Source organism: Cibotium barometz, chromosome 55 (genome assembly GCF_041138505.1).
Source record: "Cibotium barometz isolate CiBa-2024 chromosome 55, ASM4113850v1, whole genome shotgun sequence".
NCBI lineage: Eukaryota > Viridiplantae > Streptophyta > Polypodiopsida > Cyatheales > Cibotiaceae > Cibotium > Cibotium barometz.
The window spans coordinates 36,473,147-36,499,484 of record NC_141100.1 but is presented as its reverse complement, the minus strand read 5'-3'; the positions used below and the strand labels follow the sequence as shown (position 1 = coordinate 36,499,484).

Below are 26,338 nucleotides of genomic sequence, written 5' to 3'. Positions count from 1 at the left end.
CATGGAGTGCCTAATCATGTAATATGTGCATTTCAAGCAATCCTCCTTGTCCATTCTCCATTTGTGTCACCCACCATCACACTCACATATGTGAAAGCCCTATCTTATGACATTCCTTTTCTCCAACCTAACTAGGGGCAACCTAGAGCCTTGAGCCAACATCTTGATTGGTCCTAAAGTCTAAAAGCCCAAGGCCATGTCTTAGTGCAACATCTAGGTGTTCAACTACCGTGGCAATGAGTTTTGTGAAGAATCCATGCTCACTTGAGCCACGATGGCAAATGTTGGAGTGCGGGTAGTTTGAGAAACAAGCATCCATTCGAGATCCACCTAGATTTAGGTGGGTCTGGACACAATTGATACCATGGGTTTTCCTTTAAGAGTGAGTGCATGCACAATGCCAATGGTGGCTATGCAAACCTTGACATGGGTGCAAGCTTTTCTAACTTTGGCAGAGGTGAAATCCATGGCTATAAGACGTCCACGACAAAGCCATCCAAAGTTGTAGCCGGATGGCGTCGAGGTATAACTAGTAGGCCTTGCTGCTCCTTGTGGGGCATGTGAACAGACTTCAGGTGGCCGTGGCTGGACCAAATTGAAGGCGCCCGGGTCTACGTCATCATGATTCACCATGCATCATCGACAATGGGCATGCACAAGGTTTACCGTTCATCATCATCACCGTGGCCCGTATTTATGAGGCAAGGTTTCTACATATCGTGCCGAAAAGTCTCACTCCGCTTTCAATGCTGAATTTCCCAATCCCACCATGGATCCTGGCGGCGTTGGCAAGAAGAGTGTTCCGCAGTGGCTAAACAGCTCTCTGTGGTCGTCTCCCAGGGCCTCAGGTAGCTCCCCACCTTCCACCGGGAGGCGTCTTCCTGCAGAAGCCAAGGCCTTCACAGATTCTCAGCAAGAAGAAGAACATACTGTTTCTTCAACCCCTGAATCTAGTGTTTCTGCAACACCTGAATCCGACGCTTCTGCGATATCGGAAGCTAGGGTTCCTGCAACATCGGAAGCTAGGCTTTCTACAACACCCGACACCGAAACAAGAGTTTCCGCGGCAGCCTCTGAAGCTAGGGCGATTTTTGAATCTAGGGTTTCTGTTGCACCTGAAGCTGGGTTTTTTAAGGAGAGCGAGCCAAAACACAGCGATAATGGCGCTTCTGAAGCCATTTCTAGCGATAATATGGAAGCAGGATGCAGCAGAAATGGCCTGATCGAGGAGGGGGTAGCGACTCAGACAACCGAGGAGAGGCTTGAAGGCACAGAATACGCACAAAGTAGTAGTTTGCTCTCTCTCGCAGATGAAGAAAGCTCGGATTTTTTCAACACAGAAGGGCCTCTGCCTTCCCCTTTGTCTTCAGCCTCCTTGCTTACAACAACATCGATTGGGTCTTCTGTCACGCGAAGCTCTTCCTTTGATTCTAGAGTTGGCCGATTCAATGCGGAGGTAGGTGTCTCCATCCAATTAATCATAATCAAAGCTCTTGTAATCATAGCACTTGCCTTGTCCCATGTCACGTCTGAAAATAGAGCATTTGAGCCATAATAATTCAGCATTTGCATTTTCTTTGAGATATCATATATATAATATGTAGTGATAGGCAGTGAACATGTCCAGCGGGTGTAGCTAGCAGGGTCCAAACCCGGGTTCTCATTGTGAAAGATAAAGCCTGCATTACTAGGCTATGCCCCGACAGACTGAGCATTTTTACTGTTCAATCGGGCATCTGTGTGATTATTGCCAGTCGGAGGATTACATGTACAAGCAGGGCATTTGAGCAACAATTAAGCTTTTGCATCGTTTGATAGGGATTTTCTGTGGAAGATTAGTACTTTACCTCTCAAGAGGGTTTGCCACGCATGGACACCCTTTTTCTCCTAATTGAAGGTTCTTTTTGGGAGTAAAAAAGATCAAACTGATTCAAAATTCAATTACCTTACTTTCTCACATAAATGGTCTGATGCCAAAGGCCTATCTCAAATATATAACTGTTTGCAATGCACAAACAGTTATTCTTTGTTAGTATAGGTTATGATTGCAAAAACAAAGGAGCGGCTGATGCCTAAATGTCACTTTTATTCAGAGTGGAAAGGGGTCTGACACTAGCGAGGTGAGTTTGCCTCCTAAGAAATTTGCTCTAGTACCTTTTTTGTATTCCCAAGAAAACGTCCCTCATGAGTAAAAATAAAAAAGCGTCACATGATGCAGACTACAACCCTCCATATAGGTTGAACAAGTATTAAATAAGTATAAAGAACCCTCATGAGAGGTCTATGAAAGAACCAAAACACATAAGGAGGGGGAACTCTCTTTGGTTGGCCACTTTTGAAGGGATGCTACAATGGCAGAGGAGTCGGGAGTCTGGAGTCTGGAGTCTGATGACCCCTCCTGGAAAATGCTTCGTGATACCCAAAAAAATTGTGTCCTAGTTGATTGTAGGTTGGAACTTTTTAAACCACTAAACTCCCAAAATCAAGTCTACACCAGTCAAAGGGGTGATTATGAAATCGTCCGTGAGTTCCACATGCATGAATACCAATCTACTACTACGTGCCATTGACTTAATCTGAATATTGGCGCCAAATCTTGTCTTTTGGAGTAGTTGTTGGGCAATATGACCAGTAACAACATCCTCTGTAGTACTGTCATCAAACAAGACTATGACTGGGTGGTCTTCAAGATGACGACAACACTTGGGTAACACACCTTCCTACTAAGCTTCTAGCTTCTTGGAGGTTCCCTGGTGTGGTCAAACAAGACTACGACTTGGTGGTCTTCAATATGACGACAACACTTGAGTAACTCACCAGGTGCTGCTTGCCACCATGTGGCACATCACCTCGTGCTAGGCCTTTTCTCGGGGTTGTATTGGCCAGGTACAACGTTTGATCCGGAACTTCTTGTGGGCCGGAAGTGATGGGAGGCTAGCCAGGGCCAAGGTGGCATGGAGAGTGATCATTCAGCCACGTAGCAGAGGGAGGCTTGGCCTCATCGATCCAGCTATACAGAGCCGTGACCTGCTAGGCAAGTTGATTGTCAGAGGACTCCTACCCGGTGGTGAGCCTTGGAAGGACTCCGAGGCTTGGAGGCCCGTGGCCTAGAGTACTAGATGGATCTTCACAGAGATGCGAGCCTATGGTTTTAGTCCTGCCTTTGAGGACAGATTCACAGCCAGTCTACTTCGGGCTTGGGATCATCAGTCCTCAGACAGATTGTTCTAGTGGCCTCAGAGGAGCAGCTTAGGCAGCCTTTGATCTGGAACCCCCTTATCTGTTTATCCAGTGGTCACATGCTAGGGGCTCGACCGCACATATCGTGGGGTGCCTTGAGCATGGGACTAGCTAGGTCTCTCGGAGTTTGGATTGCACATAGGCAGTTACCAGTTACCTTAGGCGGAGCAGGAGAGAGGCTTGACACGGTTCCAGGGTAGAGATAGGCTCAGCATTTTGACATCGACTCAGCTATTCCTCGAGGGTGGCTGTCATGACCCTGTGAAAGTGGAACAGCATGAGTGTCAGCATGGTGGTTGGTGAGCAAGATAAATATTTAATGATTCATATTTGGGTGCCCCGACAAATAGTAATATGTGTGGACATCCCCAAATGTGAAGGGGGACCAAGGGACTTATTACTTTTAATATTTAAACCTTGGGTGGCCCCTAGGCATAAGTGGCCCTTAGGAACTTTAATGAACAATTAAAGAAGGGGCCTAAGATATTTATGGAAGGGGGCAACTCCACTTTTGGAGGTACACGCCTCTCTCTTCTCTCTCTCTCTTGCTTTTGGAGAGAGGTCGTGCAAATTGGCTGCGTGGAGGAGAAGGGAAAGAGAGTCGACTGGCTGCATAGGGGATACTACTGGTTTTCCTGCGTGGAGAGTAGCCGTACAGTACAGCAGCTGTGAGAAGGCTAGTACAGACTGGTACGGGTGTTGCAGGTTCAGGCGACTACTGTGCAGCGGCTGGTACAGACGGTGCAGGCGACCAGGGACAGGCGGTGGCAGCTGCACGTCACCTAGCGCAGGGCTGCTGTACGATGGCAGGTACAAGCTGCTGCACGTCTACTGGCGCAGGTGGCTGCAGGGTGACCAAGTACAGGCTGCTTCTGTACAGGTGCTGCAGGCAGGTACTGTACGGACAGAACAGTACGGTTGCTGCAGGTCCACTCACGCATACAGGTACAGGTGGAAACTGTACGGACAGTCCTGTCCAGCAGGTGCAAGCGGGTACATCTGTCCATCTCTGCAGGCAGCACATCAGTCAGGCTGCTCTGCAGGTACAGTCCTGTACGGACAGGTACAGGCGGGTATAGTCCGGTTCAGTTCAGCAGTTCAGGCGGTTTTCAGTCAGGTGACTGCAGGGAGGGAAGGTACAGACAGGTACACACGTGCTGCAAGTACAGACTCATACAAACAACTACACACGTGTGATGCAGAGTTGCTGATGTAGGCAGCTGCAAGTACAGACTGGTACGGTCAATCCCTCTGGTGCAGAACTGCGCATAAAAATTGGTAAGCTCTGAACATATCAATCTTTCTTTCTTTCCACTGGCTTATGTCTGCTGCAGAGTTGTTTCATCTGGCCCTTTGTGAGAGGAAGGGTATAGCAGTTTGAAGGGTGGAAACAGAGATTGGACAGTGGATTGGTTTTTAGGCTGAGTTTGAAGCCATGAACATGGAACAGCCAGATGTGTGCTCAAGGCTGCCCTGTTGAATTGTCTTGGTTGATTAGAGGGAAACACAGTGTGTTGCCTTTGTGGGACACAGATCTGTATGTGAATCCTCTATGCTAAGAGGTCTTGAGGGCTGTCAGATTGAACATGCAGGTTTACTTTCCTTGACTGGCTTTATTGTACTTAGTTATACATTCCATTGAATTTGAATAAAGAAATACTGAAAGGGGCGCCAAGCTTTGGGGCCAACAGGTGTCGATTTCCTTTCAGTTCTGGAGCATTCTAGCTCCTGCTAATTTGTTATTTGTTTGGACTACAGTTGGAAGGGTGACTGCTAGTCGATTGAGTGTCGTCTAGCTTTTTACTTTCAAAAGCAACCGGTCTACCATGTTGAAATAGAGCAGCCCCAATAGCATAGTCACTGGTATCAGTTTCAAGAACATAAGGCCGACTAGGATCAGGTAATGCTAAGATAGGTGCTTCCTTGACTTTATCTTTCAAAAGTCCGAAGGCCATATCCAAATCGTTATTCCAAGTATTCTATATGGAATCAAAAAGACGTCCTTCTCATTCAATAAACTCTTGTGTCGTACACAACAAAAGGGATGATGAAACTTGGGAACCCAAGAGTTGCACTGTAAACAACTGGGTTACTATGTTGCCCTCATGCAAGGGATCTCACAAGGTGAAAAAAACAAAAAGAGAGGATACAAAATACCATTGGAAGGGATGCATTTCTGCTTTCAAGGTTACATTTGAAGACTGGTTTGCTCAGGTCCAACATGTTTACATGGCAAAGGATATATAGGTACCTCCAACTCAACATATTCCTATGCAAGCACATTGTAAGTTGTAATTCAATTTTGCAATTATATTTTTCCGCATGAATGTCGGGGGTAGCAATCTTGTGAAGCCACTTCCTTACGATAATCTAACGCCTATGGGTAAGGCAAAGGATTATAAGGAAGGGGGAGCTGCAGTGAAATTTGACACATTCAGTGGGGCCAAAGATAAGCTAAAGGCACTTACCTTTTTATAGCAGTTTGACGCTGCTTTTTCTGGTGGTAATTACACGGAATCTTCTAAGGTGAGAAAAGCTGCGACTTTTCTCAAGGGCAATGCATTGCAGTGGTGGTCCACTCTTCTTTTACAGGGCATAGCACCATCTACTTGGGTACAGTTTAAGCAAGTGTTCTCTTCCGTATGGCTCACATCTACTTTTGAGGTGGATGTAATGACAGCATGACACAAGTTGGATGCATCAAAGTGTGAAAATCTTGAGGATTATAATAGGAAGTTTTGGGAAGCTTTACTCCGAGTTACTTCTGTTAGAAGTCATCTCCTGTCTAGATTTATACACCAGGGCCTTTGTTGTGGGTGTGCCCGCCCTTATCAGGTGTTTTATCATTTTTCCTCACTCCCCGTATTTTTCCCCTATTTTTCCCATTTTTTCTGAGGCTTGGGAGGGCTGCCAGAGGGTGCCAAGAGCAGTACAGTGCTGGCCGACTGGGTGTTTATCAGTCGTGGGCACTCTTGCTGCTGGCCGACTGGTTTTCATCAGTCGTGGGCACCAGTTTGCTGGCCGACTGCATTTATGCAGTCTGGGACCTTTTTATCAATCGTGGGCTTTTCTTTATGCTGGCCGACTGCCCTCTAGGGAGGTATATATAGGACCCCAGCCCCCATACCTCATTTGTATCATTATTCGGGATCTTCTCGTGTATATAGAGCAGAGTTACACGCCTACATCTCTCTCTCTCTTGTGCTGTTTTTCTGCCTGCGTTTTTGCTCTTGTGTTCCCAGATTTGGTCATCATCTCCGCTGCGTATTCTGACATGGTATCAGAGCCCTAGGCTCTAGATAGTTCTTGGGATTTGTGTGAGCAAGAGGGGGACTGTTTTGTGGCTGATTGGTGGACTGTTTTGGACTGTTCGGGAAGAGGAGAAGCAAGAGGAAGGCGGGCTGATTTGCTGGACAGCCACTTGCAGGTTTTAGTTCTTCTTTGTTCCCACCCACCCACCCTTGTCAGAGTACATCCCCGCAATGGCAGATCTGTTTGAGATGGCCGAGAGACATGTGAAGATCCCGACACTCCCCACGTTCTCGGTGGACCGTCAGTTGGACGGGAGCAACTACGGCATATGGAAGGTGATGATGGAATCTGTTCTGGAGTCCTACGACCTCGCCGATTTCGTCGTTGTTGGTGTTCCACGGCCGGAAGTAGAGGAAGGGGAGTTACCGTCGATCCGAAAGGACCGGGAGGCCCAGACACAAATGTGGGATCGTGTCAACGCCAGGGTCCGTTCGTTTATTTTCCTCAACTGCACACCACAGGTAATCAATCATGTAAAGCACATGACGCTGGCCAGAGGTATATGACAGCATTTGGCCTCACTTTACAACAGGGTATCGCCCATGAAGAGGATTTCCTTGGAAGTACAGATGCGGGTTATGAGCCCTGCAAAGTCGTCGACGATGCGGGAGCATATTAACAAGCTGCAAGCTCTTCAGCAGGAAGTTCTTCAGGTTGGGAAGGAGATATCGTCGGAGGACATGGCCATCACGTTGCTGTCACATTTGCCCTCTTCGTACTCAGCATTTTACTCCTCTTTGATTACCAGTGGGGCAGGCTCAGCACCATCACGTGGGAGGAGCTTGTGCCCATGGTCCTGGACCAGGAGGAACGATTCACGAACCCTCCTCAGGGTGGAGGTTCGGAGGCCTTAACTGGCCAACGGTCGAAAGGCCGTAACTCGGGCAAAGGGAAGGCTTCATCGGAGAAGTCTTTTGAGAAGAAGTCTGACGTTGACCGCGAGAAACTGAAGGCAGAGAAGACCTGTAATGATTGTGGCGAGAAAGGCCACTACTGGAGGCAGTGTCCCAAGCGGAAGACCGAGAAGGGTGAAGACTCCTCAGCAGCAATCATGAAGACTCCGGCTTTTGTGCACTTGGAGGTGATGGACACCGATGCTTCATTTTCTTCAGGCAGGGAGGAGATTGGAGGACTCTCCGCAACGGATACTCGGGAGTGGATTCTCGATAGTGGTGCTTCCAGGCACATGACTCCTTCCCGTTCCGGTTTACAGGATCTCTGCAGGCTTTCTGGTCATATTCTTACTGGTGATACGTCCACTATCCCAGTTCACAGTGAGGGCAGGATGGAGATAGTTCCCGATGGCAGAGGGGGGAAGCCCCAGGTATTGTATGTTCCGGCCCTTGGTTTTCATCTGTTGTCAGTGCATCAGGTTTGCAAGACTGGCGTACGGGTGGAGTTTGATGAGCATTTTGTTGCTCTCCGGGACAAAGCAACAGGCCAGGTGGTTTGGGAAGGTGGAGTGGAGAATGGAGTTTACAGGCTTTCAGCACTCTCTCTCCCAGGTCCTCAGGATTGTGAGTGGCAATGGCTACTTAAGTGTGGATACGCTGCAGGAGCGGGCTTTCCGAGACCAGGTGGTGGATAGCTTGCCAGTAGATGGCAGCAGTTGGCAAGAACTTTCCAGTACTGATGTTGGTAGTTCTTGTGTTCGTGAGTCAGAGGAAGCTGAACAGGTCACTTATGCTCTGATGTCTCGTAGTGTTCGGGATGTTCTTTCCACGGGGACCTTTCGGAAAGCCAGGCAGGTGACAGGTGCTTACTTGCAGAAGGAGGTGGTGTCTCCAGGCTTTGTGGTTCCGGATTTAGAGGGGGTGGTTGACAGGTTTCATCAGGCTTCCAGGACTTGTTTGTGCACCGTAACAGGTGTTGATCCTTGTGAGCAGTGTGATGTCTCTGTGACTCAGAAGCTGTAATAGAACTTCCAGTAGTTGAGGATGTTCTTTCCACGGGGACCTTTCGGAAAGCTAGGCAGGTGACAGGTGCTTACTTGCAGAAGGAGGTGGTGTCTCCAGGCTTTGTGGTTCCGGATTTAGAGGGGGTGGTTGACAGGTTTCATCAGGCTTCCAGGACTTGTTTGTGCACCGTAACAGGTGTTGATCCTTGTGAGCAGTGTGATGTCTCTGTGACTCAGAAGCTGTAATAGAACTTCCAGTAGTTGAGGATGTTCTTTCCACGGGGACCTTTCGGAAAGCTAGGCAGGTGACAGGTGCTTACTTGCAGAAGGAGGTGGTGTCTCCAGGCTTTGTGGTTCCGGATTTAGAGGGGGTGGTTGACAGGTTTCATCAGGCTTCCAGGACTTGTTTGTGCACCGTAACAGGTGTTGATCCTTGTGAGCAGTGTGATGTCTCTGTGACTCAAAAGCTGTATGGTTCATTGATCTGGTTGATGGACACCGGATTGGACGGGAGCTTCCTGATGAGGCAGTTGAGCTCTTGGTTGCGGATGACTCTTTGGGAGGCAGGATTGCGTTTCCTGTGGTTTCTGCGGCATGCGAAGGATCATGGACTCTTGTACACAGGAGGAGGATTGTTGGATGGAGTCCGACTCCACGGTTGGAGTGACTCGGTTTGGGGAGGAGATTCGGACACGAGGGGATCTACTTATGGCCCAGGAGCAGTTTTACGGAGCAGGAGGAGGTTGCATGGCAGGTTTGGGCTTCCACTACAGGAACCCATGGTCATCCAGAGGCACTTTGTTCGTGAACAGATCGTTGCTGATGACATCTTGCTGGAGTTCTGTTTAACAGAGGACAGTACGGTGGACCTCTTCACGAAGTCGCTCTCAGGATTTGCTCAGGCGGCACCCCAGCTCCCAGTGGTTAGTTACACAGCCAGGAGCTGAGAGGGGGTGTTAGAAGTCATCTCCTGTCTAGATTTATACACCAGGGCCTTTGTTGTGGGTGTGCCCGTCCTTATCAGGTGTTTTATCATTTTTCCTCACTCCCCGTATTTTTCCCCTATTTTTCCCATTTTTTCTGAGGCTTGGGAGGGCTGCCAGAGGGTGCCAAGAGCAGTATAGTGCTGGCCGACTGGGTGTTTATCAGTCGTGGGCACTCTTGCTGCTGGCCGACTGGTTTTCATCAGTCGTGGGCACCAGTTTGTTGGCCGACTGCATTTATGCAGTCGTGGGACCTTTTTATCAGTTGTGGGCTTTTCTTTATGCTGGCCGACTGCCCTCTAGGGAGGTATATATAGGACCCCAGCCCCCATACCTCATTTGTATCATTATTCGGGATCTTCTTGTGTATATAGAGCAGAGTTACACGCCTACATCTCTCTCTCTCTCGTGCTATTTTTCTGCATGCGTTTTTGCTCGTGTTCCTAGATTTGGTCATCATCTCCGTTGCGTATTCTGACAACTTCTTATCGTGTAGTGCCTTTGTCTGAGCAGGTGGAGAAGTATTGTTGTGGGCTGCCCAAGGAAGTGCGTGACTATTGCATAAAGACTCCAGTAACAAATATGTCGCAGATGATAGAGAATGCTATGACAGCAAATGCGTTGCTCACTTGGGTCTCATCTGGATTTAAAGGAAGTAAAAGCTCAAGCAAGAGATCTGAAAAGTCAGGGCATGCTTCGCGTGATGCAAAGGGTCTACAGAGAAGAGGTATAAGAAGTTACCAATGCCCAAGAGAACTCCTGAGGAGAGACAGGCTTTGATGGATGCTCGAAAATGTTTTTACTGTACAGAAGAGGACATATGTCTTTTAATTGTCCCAAGCGTAAGTCCCAATCTTGTTGGGGAACAGCCAGGTGGTGAAGAGACTGAGTTGTGCAGGGCACGGGGCAAAGTGAGAGATCAAAATGCCTTGATTTTCTTTGACACAGGTGCTAGAGCCAACTTTATTTCATCGGATTTGGCTGGCCGATTGGGGATCCGTGCAGAGGAGATGGGGCCTTTGTATGAGGCTAATATGGCTTGTCCAGGGTATGCAGAACCCGTTACTCCTATTATTGGGAAGCTTAGGCTTCATGTGCAGGGTTATGTGGACAGTGAGGAGTTTTTCATCATGCCACTTGATGGGATGTGATGTTTTGTTGGGTATGCCATGGTGCCATAGAGTACATGCGGTGGTGGATACATACAACAGGAGGATTACTTTGACTCATAGAGGGAAAGAGCATATTTTGGATGTAAAGCTTAAAGGGGAATCTGTTCCTATTGTATCAGCTTCGGCAATTTCATCAGTAATGAAAAAGCATCTTTTCGCGTACTTGATTTTTGTAAAGGATGCAAAAGATGATGAGTCTAAATCTAATTTGTCTATATTAGAGAAAGACAGGACTGATTTCCTACGTGAGTTCCATGATTGTTTTTCCAAGTCATTGCTAGGAGAACTTCCCCTGGAAAGGCCAGAAGATCATGCTATTGATCTAATTCCGGGTAGTACTCCACCAAATAGACCGCCGTACCGTGTTAGTGCAGCTCAACAAGAAGAAATTATGAGTCAGGTACAGGAGTTGTTGAATAAAGGGTTGATTCAGCCTAGCTCATCACCCTTTTGCTCACCTGTGCTCTTAGTGCAAAAGAAAGATGGTTCTTGGTGCATGTGTATAGATTATAGGGCGCTGAACAAGAATACCATCAAGAATCGATTCCCTATTTCGAGGATCGATGACATATTGGACCGCTTTACAGGGCTCCACAGTCTTTAGCCGGATAGACTTGAAAAGCGGGTATCATCAGATACGTTTTAGACCCGAGGATGTGCATAAGACAGCATTTCGAACCATTTTTGGGTTATATGAGTTCTTAGTTATGCCCTTTGGTTTAACAAATGCGCCTGCCACATTTAACAGAATGATGGACAGGATTTTTCGGCCTCATAGAACGTTTGTGGGCACATTCTTTGATGATATGATTGTGCATTTACACACTGAGGAGGAACATAGGAAGCATTTGGCCATTGTGTTTGAAGAACTCCGGAAGCATAGGCTGGTCATTAATGGCAAGAAGAGTGAGTTCTTCTTGGAAGAGATACACTTCTTGGGGCATATTGTGTCTAAGCATGGAGTCCGTATGGATCCTTCGAAAGTGGAAGCAATTCTTAATTGGCCAGATTTGAGGGCCATGCATGATGTACGCAGCTTTTTGGGATTGTGTTCCTATTACAGGCGGTACATACGGTATTTTGCTGAGATTGCTTCGCCCCTTCATGCCTTAACAAAGAAGGCAACTCCGTTTAGATGGGCTGATCAAGAAATTACAGCCTTTAAAAAGCTTAAAGAAAAGCTTACTCCGGATCCCGTATTGGTATTACCGGATCTCCGAAAGGCCTTTGTTATCCAGTGTGATGCATGTGGAAACAACATTGGGGCAGTTCTCATGCAGGAAGGACATGTGATAGCCTATGAGAGTCAAATATTGCAGAATGCCGAGAAGCATTTACAGGTTTATGAGAAAGAGATGTTGGCTGTAATTCATGCTCTTTCTACATGGAAACACTAGTTGCTTGGGGTTGATTTCACTGTGCAGACAGATCATCAGACCTTGCGTTATTTCCTCACGCAAACTAAACTTTCTGAGAAGCATATGCGATGGGCCAATTTTTTGTCTATGTTCCACTTCCAGATTGTGCATGTGGAAGGCAAAAAGAATGTTGTGGCAGATGCTTTGTCACGCAAGCCACAGGTCTCAGCAGTTTCACTTGCTTATCATCATGAGCTTGATGAGATGAAAGAGCAGTATGCCCATGATGGCAGATGGTCAATCGGAAGAGGCTAATTCTACAGTGTTAGATCTTCTTTAGTGTTATGTGTCAGAGCACAAGCAACAATGGGAAAAGTATCTTCCTTTGGTGGAGTTTGCATATAACAACACTGTCCATACCTCGACGGGCAAGGCGCCTTTTGAGATTGTGGAAGGAGGGAAGAAGGTACCACCCATTTTGCATACAAAGGATAAGATCTTTGAGGCTGATCAGTATGTGGAGAACATGGATGAAGCTTATCGGAGAGTTAAGTTGGCACTCCAAAAAACTCAGCAAAAGCAAAAGAAAGCGACAGACCGTCACAGACGTGCATTAGAGTTTGCATTGGGTGATTGGGTTCTTTTGCGATTTGAAAAAGCTAGGCTCAAGAAAATGAAGGGTAAAGAGGGGAGGGGGCTGGTTGGCCACCTCATGACCAGGCTTTCCCCTTTTATTTCCACTTGTGGTTACACTCTTGGCCGCCCATCAATGTCCAATGTCTGCCCACAGCCATTCCACACCTGGGCATCCATGTCCTGCTGGCTTGGATGCTTAAAATGATGCACATGGCACTGCGAAACTGGCGAGCCAGATCTGTAGGTGTAGTAGGTGTGCCACAAGACATTTAGATCAGTCAGGAGGCAAGATGCCCAAATCAAGCAGCCAGGCAGCCCATCTGGAGAGCACAAGATACCATTGGACAGGTTGAACAGGTGGTCAGAGAGGGTAGCCTACATAAGGGGCAGATTGCTTTTAAATAATTCCTTTCTTTTTCCCATTCCAGCCATCTGATTTCAGATCAGGTGAACATAGTTGTTTATGAGATAAGATCATTTTTATTTTTGCTCATGGTGGATATTCTATATTTTCATCCAGCTTTCCAAGAAGGTGATATCGATCACAGAGTTGCAGCGGCTTGCATCACAAGGAATCCCTGACTCTGGCAGTATACGTGCAATTACGTGGAAGGTCAGAATTTGATCTGAGTATGAGTGCATACTAGTATTGGTCTACTTGACGCTCTGGTCTGATCAAGTATTTTTTTGATATGGAAGCTACTGCTTGGCTATCTACCCAAAAACAGAGACCTCTGGAGCATAGAACTGGAAAAGAAGCGGGCTGAATATGCTGCCTTCAAAGAAGAACTTCTCGTGACTCCAGTAAGCTTCTCAAGGGCGAGCTAAAGACTTTTTTCTTGTGTTTATTTAACTGCGAAGTGCTTAGTTCTGACTTTGATTTTGAGGTGGGCTCTAGTCAGAGGTTACCAGGAGGAGGGAGGACGAAGCTTTGGACATATCCAACAAGGGGTCTCAAGGCCCTCTGCCAAGGCATGACATCACTCAAGACGATCACCCTCTGAGCCTTGGAAAGACTAGTATATGGCACCAGTTCTTCGTGGTTTGTGCCTCTTCTGCACACTGTTGCTATTTTTTGTCCTTTTTTTCACAATATTGTAGTCTTGGACGTTGATGAAGGAGCATGCCATATCACAAAGTCTACACGATTTCTTGAAGTCAAGTTTGTTTTGGGTAAGTGTGGTTGATTAAGTGGCCTACTTTCCAAGCAGGATTCTGAGGTCTGTGAGCAGATTGATCGGGATGTCAAAAGGACACACCCTGACATGCATTTTTTCTGTGGTGATTCGGCAGCTTCTTTAGATAACCAGGCAAGATGCATGAGCGTGTTTTCTTTGTAAATACGAATTTTGTGCTTAACAATGGTTTTTACATAATAAAATACGAGTGCATCTCTGATCATGTCTTGGTTGTCTCGTGGCAGGAGGCAATGAAGAGAGTCCTTTTCATCTTTTCGAAATTGAACCCTGGCATTCGGTATGTGCAAGGGATGAATGAGGTGCTGGCTCCTTTGTACTATGTTCTCAGGACAGACACAGATGAACTAAATGCTGTAAGTCACGTGTTTATCATTCTTATTAGTGGTGGGCTGGTACTCTGCACCTGTGTGTGTGTGTGTGTGTGTGTGTGTGTGTGTGCCTCTCTCCATTCTTGCAGAGGCTCTCTCTCTCTCTCTCTCTCTCTCTCTCTCTACGTGTGTGTGCGTGTGCCTCTCTCCATCCTTGGCAGTGGCCCTCTCTCGCTCCTCTTGTCTCTCCTCTTCTCTCTCTTAGTCATTGCTTTACCGTGCCAAGTTATAGTTGTTGGTCAAGCTGTAGCTGTCAAACTATGGCTAGTTATCATTATCAATTTTTTTTTGGAGATTTATGTCTTAAAGCAATCACATTGTTAAGAAACCCTAATGTGAACTGAATGTGCTTCACTGTGTCGTGGGTGTCTAGGCCAATGCAGAAGCCGACTCTTTTTTCTGCTTTGTGTCATTGCTTGGTGATTTTCGTGATCATTTTGTGCAACAATTGGACAATAGTGCTGTAGGCATTCGTTCAACGATTGCAAGGTTGAACACATTGTTGAAAAGGCACGATGAGGAGCTATGGCGGCATTTGGAACATACCTCCAAAGTAAGAAATCGATCAACTGCTATTGCATTGAATAGGGAATTGAAGTATGCGGAAAGGATTATGCATTAACGTTGTCCTTGAAGTTTTTTTCATTATATACGCATATGTGCACGGGCATTTAAACCAATACTATGCACGGGTCCATGTAAACGATACAAACTTGATTTGAAAATTCACATGTTAAAAAAGTTATTGACCTGATCAATTTGGATACGAACAAAACTTGAATGCAGACAATCATGTGGAACCTTTCTCCCCATCACGAAACTTATGTAGTTTGTTATGTTCTAACCTTGCCATCGTCCTAGAGTTGTTTTTGACAAAACAAAAAGTTTCAAAAGCCAGCCGGGGCTAGGAGTGTGTGTGTGGGGGATCGTAATGATGATAGTGACCACTGACGGCAGCCAGGGTAAGGAGAAACGGGCCCAGATGAGGAATTGGTGCACGGGAAAAGTAAACCTGAGGAATGTATTCTTCCTCTTTTTGATGTTCAATTGCTTTCACCCTTCTGCACGATCTTCTGCAAGGCTGGGCCTTCATATTCTGTAGGCAATAATGCTTCTAGTAGTGGGAGGTATTCCTGACTTTAGCGAGAATGAGTAAGATATCCTGCATGTTGGCTGGGATTGATCCACCCTTGAACTATAAGCAAGGAATTTTTGACACGGCTGTCCCCCCAGATTTCCCTTGCAAGTTGAGTGTTTTACTAGAATGCAGCGATGGCCTAGGATCAAGTTGAGAATAGCCATGTACTTGGCTTAAGCCTCACAAGGCCAGGTAAAGAGAGCGCTTCAGTTTTTTGGGAGGAAACATTGTCTAGCAACATCAATCCCTATGAGAGAGAGAAAGAGGAAAGTTATATTAAACGTCTTCAAAAGACCCAATGGATCTATGAGACCAAAAGTGATACAATAGTGTCCATTTTATCTCATCATGGTACAGAAGAAAACAAAGACGAGAGCTATGAGCTGGGAGGGGTGAGGAGACTATCCAACAATCCGAGTGTCAGTTGTTGGCAGCTTGCTGACAAGAGCATTGTGCCTAGAAGATAACATTATTCATCACATCGCAGGCAAGAGCACTTCTAAAGAGGCATGTGAGGAGTTAGAGAAAATAAGATAAATTTCTTTGGTTTGGATATATATCATCAAGAAAATTTCTCTACTCATTTGAACTTCATGAAGAGTTTAATGCTTCAACTCTCATCCATTGGAGCACCTATTGAAGATGAGGATGCCATTGTTGTCCTCAAAACTGTTGACAAGGAGCCCTACTCAACAGTGGTCTCCACTCTCAAGAACCTTCCAAGTCCCACTTTTGAAGAGGAGAAGAAGATCAAGGAAAGGACAAGTGGAACATATCAAGCTTTCGTTACTAACAAGAACTTCAACAAAGGACCACCAAAAGCAAAGGGCAAGATAAAGTGTAACTTTTGTGGCATGAACAACCACATCGAGAAGGATTGCTACTTCAAGAAGAAGGCACAGTCCCAAGCTAACTTTGGAGGTAACGATGAAGACAATGGTGATATGGTCCAAGATGATTGGGCTTTCTAAAACATCAAAGCCAATGGACAACCCCATTGTAAAATCTACCCATTTGTAAACCCCTAAAGCCAAAATGGTGTAACCCTATGTGAAAATCCATATAAATCTAGGCTACCTAGTAAAGATGGTATAGAGGTTAATCCATCTATGCTATAATAGGTGGCTATTACTTGGAGGGGAAGTTTGTTGGGTAATGCCACGCAATACCCACACATTATGGGGGAGCCACAAAGCCAAAGGTGTTAAGCCTATAACCTAGAGTTATTCAAGCCATGTAAAATGTCCAAGTGAATCTCCAAGAGTCAAGTAGAAAGGAGTTACTGGGAATCTCCACCAAATGCAAGGGGCCACATGCTCGCCACATGCTCACATGGAGGCAAGCTCACGTGGAGCCAAGGCCACAATTCAGACCTAGATCCACAAATGTAGGGATGCTTTATCACATCTCGTAAACATGCTTAGCATGAGAAAATCGTTGTATCCCTCAACCTATTTAAGAGGCATCAAATCAATGAATAAAGTGTGAAGCATTTCCATCATTTGAGTTGTTGCCATTATGCTAGTGTAATTAACCCTTAATCACTTGTTATTATTTTATCATTATGTTAATTCCATGGCATGAGTGCACTTCTATCCACCTTAGTTTTCAAGACCATTGAGTATCTCTATTGAGCATTGTATATACTTCATGTTAGTAATACATGGTAGATTAGGTCATCTCTCTCTACTGTGTATTGAGCATGAAGAAGCAGCAATTTGTTGTGCATGGGTTTTAGTCTTTGATTAGGTGCTAATCGTAATTAATCAATCATGAACACGCTTCCGGAAGCACCCATGTTACAGTTGTACAACATACTTACACCCTTGTAATGCACAATGCAGCTGTTCCGGTTTGTGCTCTTCCGGTGTTTAGCTTTGTTAAGCATGATGCTCTGATACCAATGTAACACGCGGAAGCTCTGGGGGTCTTCTTTCAGCCCTAAACACTACTGAGAACATGCTGATGCAAAAATGTAGACAGAAGGGAGAGTAGAGAGAGAGAGAGATGTTGGAAATTCAATATATTCATATGGTACAAAAAGGTACCTACAATCTACAGCCAAAGGCTGCCTTCTTGAAAAGGTGTAAATCACCAAAACAGTCCTAAACTTGGACCCATTCCCTAGTGGAATGAATGACTCTATCCTTGAGCACATGTGCCCTTTTATAGCCCCTTTGGACACTTGGAGAACTGGCCGATTGCTGTCCGCTAGCTGAGTGGACATTAAATCGAATATATTGATGCTTCCGCAGCTGACAGTATTCCTGGTACAACTGACTCTCCTGTGTGCAGCCGACAGCTCCTATCTTGCAGCTGACAACCCCTTCATGCATGACAGCATCCTCTTCATGTCCTTCTCCTAGTCCACTACTACCACATCTGCACTTTATGCTCCAACTTCTGGTTCTTATCATCTTTTTCTGGCTGCCCCCTTTTGGACTAGCATCAGGATATGTCCATGGGCAAACATGCACATGACATCCCCCCCTGCTAAACTTGATGACGGGATTCCAACCTGTTCTTGGATGACTGTCATCATCCCATTCTTTTCCCGAAGTCCCTCTGTCATCCATCCATCTCTGGCAACTCTTTTCACTGAAAACTTGGCCCGGTCTCCAAAACCACTCTGACTCTGAATAATATCTATGCATCTATTCCTTCCAGTCCGCGATCCATTCTTGCCTTGACTCTGAACACTGTCTTGGTCTTCATTCCTGAGAATTGAGTCTGGCACTCTCACATCACCCCTTGGAGGATAATCCTCCCTTGGGACTGTTGCCCGAGAACCTATCTGGCTCACAGGACTGCCATCCCCTTTGGCTTTGTGGAACACCACCAACAAACCTCATGGGAGCTCTTCTGGATCTTGTGTTCCTTGCCTTGGGCTTCGTACCCGTGCACTTTCTTGTACCTTGGACATGTACACTATCATATAGGACTGAATTAGTGTTTAGCTTTGCTGAGCCTGATGCTCTGATACCAATGTAACACGCGGAAGCTCTGGGGGTCTTCTTTCAGCCCTAACACGACTGAGAACATGCTGATGCAAAAACGCAGATAGAAGGGAGAGTAGAGAGAGAGAGATATGTTGGAAATTCAATATATTCATATGGTACAAAAAGGTACCTACAATCTACAGCCAAAGGTTGCCTTCTTGAAAAGGTGTAAATCACCAAAATGGTCCTAAACTTGAACCCATTCCCTAGTGGAATGAATGACTCTATCCTTGAGCACATGTGCCCTTTTATAGCCCCTTTGGACACTTGGAGAACTGGCCAACTGCTGTCGGCCAGCTGACTGGACATTAAATTAAATATATTGATGCTCCTGCAGCTGACAGTATCCCTGGTACAACGGACTCTCCTGTGTGCAGCCGACAGCTCCTATCTTGCAGTTGACAGCCCCTTCATGCACGACAACATCCTCTTCATGTCCTTCTCCTAGTCCACTACTACCACATCTACACTTTATGCTCCAACTTCTGGTTCTTATCATCTTTTTCTGGCTGCCTCCTTTTGGACTAGCATTAGGATATGTCCATGGGCAAACATGCACATGACATCCCCCCCTGCTAAACTTGATGACGGGATTCCAACCTGTTCTTGGATGACTGTCATCATCCCATTCTTTTCCCGAAGTCCCTCTGTCATCCATCCATCTCTGGCAACCCTTTTCACTGAAAACCCGGCCCGGTCTCCAAAACCACTCTGACTCTGAATAATATCTATGCAGTAGTTCCTTCTAGTCCCCGATCCATTCTTGCCTTGACTCTGAACACTGTCTTGGTCTTCATTCCTGAGAATTGAGTCTGGCACTCTCACATCACCCCTTGGAGGATAATCCTCCCTTGGGACCGTTGCCCGAGAACCTATCTGGCTCACAGGACTGCCATCCCCTTTGGCTTTGTGGAAAACACCACCAACAAACCTCATGGGAGCTCTTCTGGATCTTGTGTTCCTTGCCTTGGGCTTCTTACCCGTGCACTTTCTTGTACCTTGGACATGTACACCATCATATAGGACTGAATTAGTGTTTAGCTTTGCTGAGCCTGATGCTCTGATACCAATGTAACACGCGGAAGCTCTGGGGGTCTTCTTTCAGCCCTAACACGACTGAGAACATGCTGATGCAAAAACGCAGACAGAAGGGAGAGTAGAGAGAGAGAGAGATATGTTGGAAATTCAGTATATTCATATGGTACAAAAAGGTACCTACAATCTACAGCCAAAGGTTGCCTTCTTGAAAAGGTGTAAATCACCAAAACGGTCCTAAACTTGAACCCATTCCCTAGTGGAATGAATGACTCTATCCTTGAGCACATGTGCCCTTTTATAGCCCCTTTGGACACTTGGAGAACTGGTTGACTGCTGTCGGCCAGCTGATTGGACATTAAATCGAATATATTGATGCTCCTGCAGTTGACAGTATCCCTGGTACAACGGACTCTCCTGTGTGCAGCCGACAGCTCCTATCTTGCAGCCGACAGCCCCTTCATGCACGACAGCATCCTCTTCATGTCCTTCTCCTAGTCCACTACTACCACATCTACACTTTATGCTCCAACTTCTGGTTCTTATCATCTTTTTCTGGCTGCCTCCTTTTGGACTAGCATCAGGATATGTCCATGGGCAAACATGCACATGACATCCCCCTCTGCTAAACTTGATGACGGGATTCCAACCTGTTCTTGGATGACTGTCATCATCCCATTCTTTTCCCGAAGTCCCTCTGTCATCCGTCCATCTCTGGCAACCCTTTTCACTGAAAACCCGGCCCGGTCTCCAAAACCACTCTGACTCTGAATAATATCTATGCATTAGTTCCTTCTAGTCCCCGATCCATTCTTGCCTTGACTCTGAACACTGTCTTGGTCTTCATTCTTGAGAATTGAGTTTGGCACTCTCACATCACCCCTTGGAGGATAATCCTCCCTTGGGACTATTGCCCGAGAACCTATCTGGCTCACAGGACTGCCATCCCCTTTGGCTTTGTGGAACACCACCAACAAACCTCTTGGGAGCTCTTCTGGATCTCGTGTTCCTTGCCTTGGGCTTCGTACCCGTGCACTTTCGTGTACCTTGGACATGTACACCATCATATAGGATTGAATTAGTGTTTAGCTTTGCTGAGCCTGATGCTCTGATACCAATGTAACACGCGGAAGCTTCGGGGGTCTTCTTTCAGCCCTAAACACTACTGAGAACATGCTGATGCAAAAACACAGACAGAAGGGAGAGTAGAGAGAGAGAGAGATATGTTGGAAATTCAATATATTCATATGGTACAAAAAGGTACCTACAATCTACAGTCAAGGGCTGCCTTCTTGAAAAGGTGTAAATCACCAAAACAGTCCTAAACTTGGACCCATTCCCTAGTGGAATGAATGACTCTATCCTTGAGCACATGTGCCCTTTTATAGCCCCTTTGGACACTTGGAGAACTGGCCGACTGGACATTAAATCGAATATATTGATGCTCCTGCACAGCTGACAGTATCCCTGGTACAACCGACTCTCCTGTGTGCAGCCGACAGGTCCTGTCTTGCAGCCGACAGCCCCTTCATGCACGACAGCATCCTCTTCATGTCCTTCCCCAAGTCCACTACTACCACATCTGCACTTTATGCTCCAACTGCTGGTTCTTATCATCTTTTTCTGGCTGCCCCCTTTTGGACTAGCATTAGGATATGTCCATGGGCAAACATGCACATGACATCAATCAAGCATAAACACAATTCCAAAAGCACCGATGCTAAATTGGTATCAGAGCATCAGGTTTTGATGGAAGAAGGGCTGCAATTTCGGTCTCTCATAAGGGCGTGGAGATCCTTGCTGAAGAAACCCCTTCATCATCAATGTTTTCACTCCGGTTTGTGTTTTTTTTAATTAGGGCTGCCTTTTGTAAATTTTGTACTAGATAGCTTATGTGTGAGCAAGGGGCGCTCAGCCAAAGGGTAGAAAAGAGGGCCAAATGCACCAAGTAGAGGGTGGACATAGCAAGCATGCAAGGTGGCTTTTTGGTGCTTCAAATGCAGCCAGAGAGAGAGTGGTGGAAGAAGGCGCATCAAAGGGGGTCAATTGGCGGGCACTCAAAGGCTAGATCTGGGAGAGCATAAGGGCAGCCAGATTCAACAAAAATGCAGCCTGTTCAGGTAGCAAGACCGTGACAACACACAGTAGGCATCATCCACAGCAACAAAACACATCAGAAGGGCGCCTCCAAGGGGGTGCTACAGGCGGGCCAGTTTGTGGATGGAGGGGGCAGCAAGGGCAGCGTTTACATATCCGAGTATATACTATATACCCGAGTATATGAGGCTTCCAAGTAAATGAGGCAACGTTTACATGTTCGAGTATACACTTGAGCCAATTGGCCACACCAACACTTACTTCATCGCGCAAGAATGAAACCTTCGCTACGTCCTTGACCACAAAGGTGTGTTTGTTTTTCTTAAAGTATATATGCAGCATGGACACTTGCATAGAACATGGTGTTTCAACATTTGTCAGAGAGCTCTTTGGTTTTGTGGGATGAAACATTTTCCACCAACTTCAATGTCTAGAAGAGCATAGTGGAAACATGTAGGATATATAGAGAGAGAGAGGAGATTACCTAGCAGTTGGAGAGCCACTTCGCAGCTTGCCTACAAGAGATCTAGCAAGAAAGTCATCACCTACAACGGTAAGTCCATCTGTAGATAAGCTCAACAGGAGGGCATGTCCGAGGATGCCGGAAATCTTTTAAGAGAAGTGGTTTGAGTGACAAAGTTCCGGCAATCCATCTGAGAGTCCATTTCAATTTCCAAGGACAGGGAGGACTCATCAAGGAGGGCTTGTGCTTTGGAGCAAGTGTTGGATGATTCCGAGGATGAGGTGGCAAAACTTTTTGGAGGAGGATTGGTCACTCCTTTGGATGTAGGCAAGGATTGGACTAGATGAGCTTCACTCCGAGTCTGGCTATCATCATTCTACACCTACACCTACACTTACGTGTAGTTGGCAAGAGAGATGCCGTTTGCATCATCGACGGTCTCCTTTGTGGAGTCCTTCCCCACCGTATTCTTTGGACAAGACTTACTCTCCTTCACCGGCTTGATGAAGGGAGACTACTGGTTTGTTGAGTTCTTCCTGAAAGAATGCGTAATGCACAGAGCATGCGGATGGAGGCCAACAACCAGCCAGGTCTCCCCACCTGAAGATCCCGTGAAACCATCATAAAGGTGGGGGATGAGGGTAGACCAAGTCACGAGATTAAATGACACATTATGAATCAGGAGGGATCTAGGGCTGAAAAGAGGCGTCGCGATCTTGCCTAATCTAGACCGTCGGATTCCCGTCGCGCAAGTGAACTAGGGGTGAACTCAGGGTAAACCATGGGGATTTTTGGGACTTAGAAAATTTTGGAGGGGTTGAGCTCAATGCAAAAGAGGATTCGAACTTGGAACCATCCGCTCAAGCTTTCAACATCTAACCACTATGCTATACTTTCCAGCAGGTTGTGGAGAGTGTTTTTAAATTTAAATCTTGATATTTTGGTCCCTAGTTCACTTTCTTACCGGAAAATGTTTCCCTAGTTCACTTTCTTGCCGGAAAAGGTCTCCCTAGTTCTCCCTAGTTCACCCTAGTTCACCCCTAGTTCACCTTGCGAGTTCACCCCTAGTTTACCCGCAGTTCACTTGGGAATCCAACGGTGTTGATCAAATCCCGATCGCGATGCCTCTTTCCAACCATAGATCCCTCCTGATTCATGATGTGTCACTTAGTCATGAGGGAGACCAAGGGCTATTTAGCCCTATATAGAGAGGTCAAGTTGACCCCAACCCACTATGTGGGATAATACACTACCACATGGTAGCGTGAGGAGCAGGGGGCAAGAATTCATTCCAACACTCCCTCCATATCTCATGAGAGGAACTGCCATGTTTGCTGTAGGTGGTTTATATATTTTTCAGCTCATTTTTTGTGTACTAGTGCGTCACCGATGGTCTCCTTCGTGGAGTCCTTCTCCATCGGATTCTTTGGACGCTTCCGGCTCGACGACGGGGGACTTCTGGTTTGCGGAGTTCTTCCTCCATGCCTCGTGAAAGGAACGAGTTCAATTATTGAAGCTTCTGAAGCCTCCCAAGTTCAACGGGAAGATGGACGGAGAAGTCGTCACCAATTGGAGCTGCGGCTTGCATGTTTGCTTAAGGTGGTTTATATATTTTTGAGCTCTGTTTAGTGCATACGGCTTTGACGGGTGTTACTCTTGTGGTGGGACGACCACCTTAGGCACTACTCCGTGACTAGCCACAAGGCGGTCTTGAAGCGGTTTATTCTCGTAGATTACCAATGTGAATTGAAGAAACAATGGGAGCGTTTTATGTAGAAACGTGGCGAATTGATCTTGTTGGTTTTGTGGAAGCTTTCGCTCATGCTCCCAAGGACCGTCTGATGGTCAAAGGAGATTGAGCGATTTGTGGGTGGTTTGAAATTGTCTTTGCACTTAGTAGACGTTCATGCACATCAGCCCCTTGATCTTTTAGATGTTTGCTACAACACTCGAGATGCGGGAGAGTTCCAAGTTTGGGACTCAACAACAGGGGAACAGAAAGGCAAAGATAAGGGTAGCTAGTCCAGGGCCAAGGATGATAAGGACAAGGCAAGTGGGGGAGCCTTGATGACTTGCCCCACCCCTGAAGAGCGTCACGCCAAGATGGCTGTTGGACAGTGACTTTATTATGACTCTACCGAGCACACCGCGAGGGATTGTCCGAGGACCTTGGAGGAGCAATGTGAGGAGGCTTCTTTAGAACTGGAGGAGCAGTCCGAGGAGGAGGCGGGTGCGTGTGTGCATGTCTCAACTTTTTTCATTTTTTGGATCGCGCACACACCAAAGGTGCTTCTTCAGGCCATAGATATGAACATAGGTAGCTTTCAACCAGGTCTTTGAGGAGAGTCTACACAATTGCCGTTTGCACTCCGTGGAGAATCTTTGGCTTCAGTGGGTGTCACTTAAGTTTCTGGGGTCGTTTAGGATGACTCTTCTCACTTGCCATTTGCATCTTATGTCATGGAGGCACCTCAAGAGGACATGTCGATTTGATTTAATTTCTAATTTCCCAGACTCCTTGAGGTTTTGGGATTCGCACATGCACATGCACGCGTGTGTGTGTACATGTACATACAACATGGTTACCATGAAACTCGTTTCGATGGCTTTGAAACTCGTTTCACGTTTCAGTGTTGAAACGTTTCATGTTTCATGTGGGGAAAAAGGTAGTGATTTTGTGCGCTTTTTAGCTTTTATAATTCTCTCTTTCCTTCTTTCATCCTATTTGTTCTTTTCTCTTCTCTTTTGTATGTCTTCTTTGTTTACTGATGATAAATATGCTAATATCATCTTATAACTATTGGCCAGCACCTTCACATTTTATGTATATGATCGTTTCGGTCCAACATTTCCTTGTCCACCTACGTGGTGTTGAAACGTTTTGTTCCAAAATAAATCGTTTCAGCATGATTTCGTTTCAATAGTGAAACGTTTCGCGGTGACCTTGACGTACACACATACTTAGATACATACATATACATGCCTACGTATACATACACATACATGTGTCTACATAGATACATACATACACATTATATATATATAGATACACACGTACACATACCAGCATACGTTTGCTTACATATGCATACAAACACACATACATAGATACATACATACACATGCCTCACATACATGTGTCTACATGGATACATACATACACATTATATATATATAGATACACACGTACACATACCAGCATATGTTTGTTTACATATGCATACAAACATACACATACACATACATACATCTGCTTACATATACATAGAAACACACACACACACACACACACACACACACACACACACATGAGAGAGAGAGAGAGAGAGAGAGAGAGAGAGAGAGCGCCTGGCCATAACCATGGGATGACTTTGAACTCGGTTCCCTACCATGGGAGCCCTCATCTGTCACGGCCAGGCTATGTGCCGGCAAGCAATGATTTTCATTTTCAATGAGATCCTTGGGCTTATCTGAGGAGTTGGTTTTTTTCTGATTTATTTTTTCAGGTGAACCCTCAATTTTATGCTTTTAGGTGGATAACCCTCTTATTGACACAAGAATTTAATTTCCCAGACTCCTTGAGACTTTGGGATTCTCTCCTTGGCAATCCAGAAGGTCCACTTGTAAGTGAAACCCCAAGACATGTTTTATTAGGTTTTAAAAAGACTGCTTTTGGTCATCAAATACAAGGACAAAGGACATATTGACAGTGGATACTCTTTTTGCAAAGAGATGGCCAGGGTTTGATTTCATCCATCATCAAGCTAATGTGGCCTGCTAATGTGAGCTAAATTGTTCATCTAACAGGAGATTTTATTACGAGTGTGCTGTGCTATGCTTATGAGCGTGAGAAGCCGCTTGTTGGCTGGTGATTTTACTTCCAATTTGAAGCTTCTTCAACGTTATCCATCCATTGATATTCATCACTTACTCCGAGTGGCGGATGAATTGAGGACAAAAGCATTTTTTCTGAGTGAATGAGTTCTCTTAAACTCTGGAACGGGCTCTTTTTGTGGAAAAAGGCATGATAGTATGATACATTCTTTGGGCATCCCTTGTTCAAACTTATGATGGGCGCACTCAATGAGATGGTGCTGCACTGATTGTATGTGGCAGTCTACTACAGGCAAGGATCGATCAAGACTACGATTGCTACATGGACGCCATTCGTATATTAAGCGAGGGATAACATCTTTTCAGCGGGGTTAGGCTTTCAACTCCATTTGATTGCAGATTACTCTATTTGGTATGTCTCCTATGACTGGCGGAATTTGTAATGGACTATGAGCTCAAACACGCATTGTCTATATGCATACATTCCTTAAAGAGAATTTGTCATGTGGTGTTCCAAATTTGTGATGAGCTATGACCTCAAACATTAATTATCTAATGCATATATTTTCTAAACTTCTAAGTGGCAGTGATTAAGCTGCCTTTTTGA

At 45.8% G+C, this 26,338-nt stretch overlaps 1 protein-coding gene across 1 annotated transcript; it reads left to right on the top strand.

Annotated features, from left to right (window-relative positions):
- The first annotated feature begins 669 nt into the window (after positions 1-669).
- LOC147607697 (uncharacterized) lies at positions 670-26,338 on the top strand. The gene is made up of 9 exons (XM_086790383.1): positions 670-1,456; positions 13,119-13,211; positions 13,298-13,402; positions 13,497-13,640; positions 13,810-13,908; positions 14,022-14,150; positions 14,539-14,718; positions 25,404-25,520; positions 25,705-26,338. Exons 1-9 carry the CDS (start codon positions 770-772, stop codon positions 25,876-25,878), a joined length of 1,728 nt encoding a protein of 575 aa, XP_086646509.1. The 5' UTR covers positions 670-769; the 3' UTR covers positions 25,879-26,338.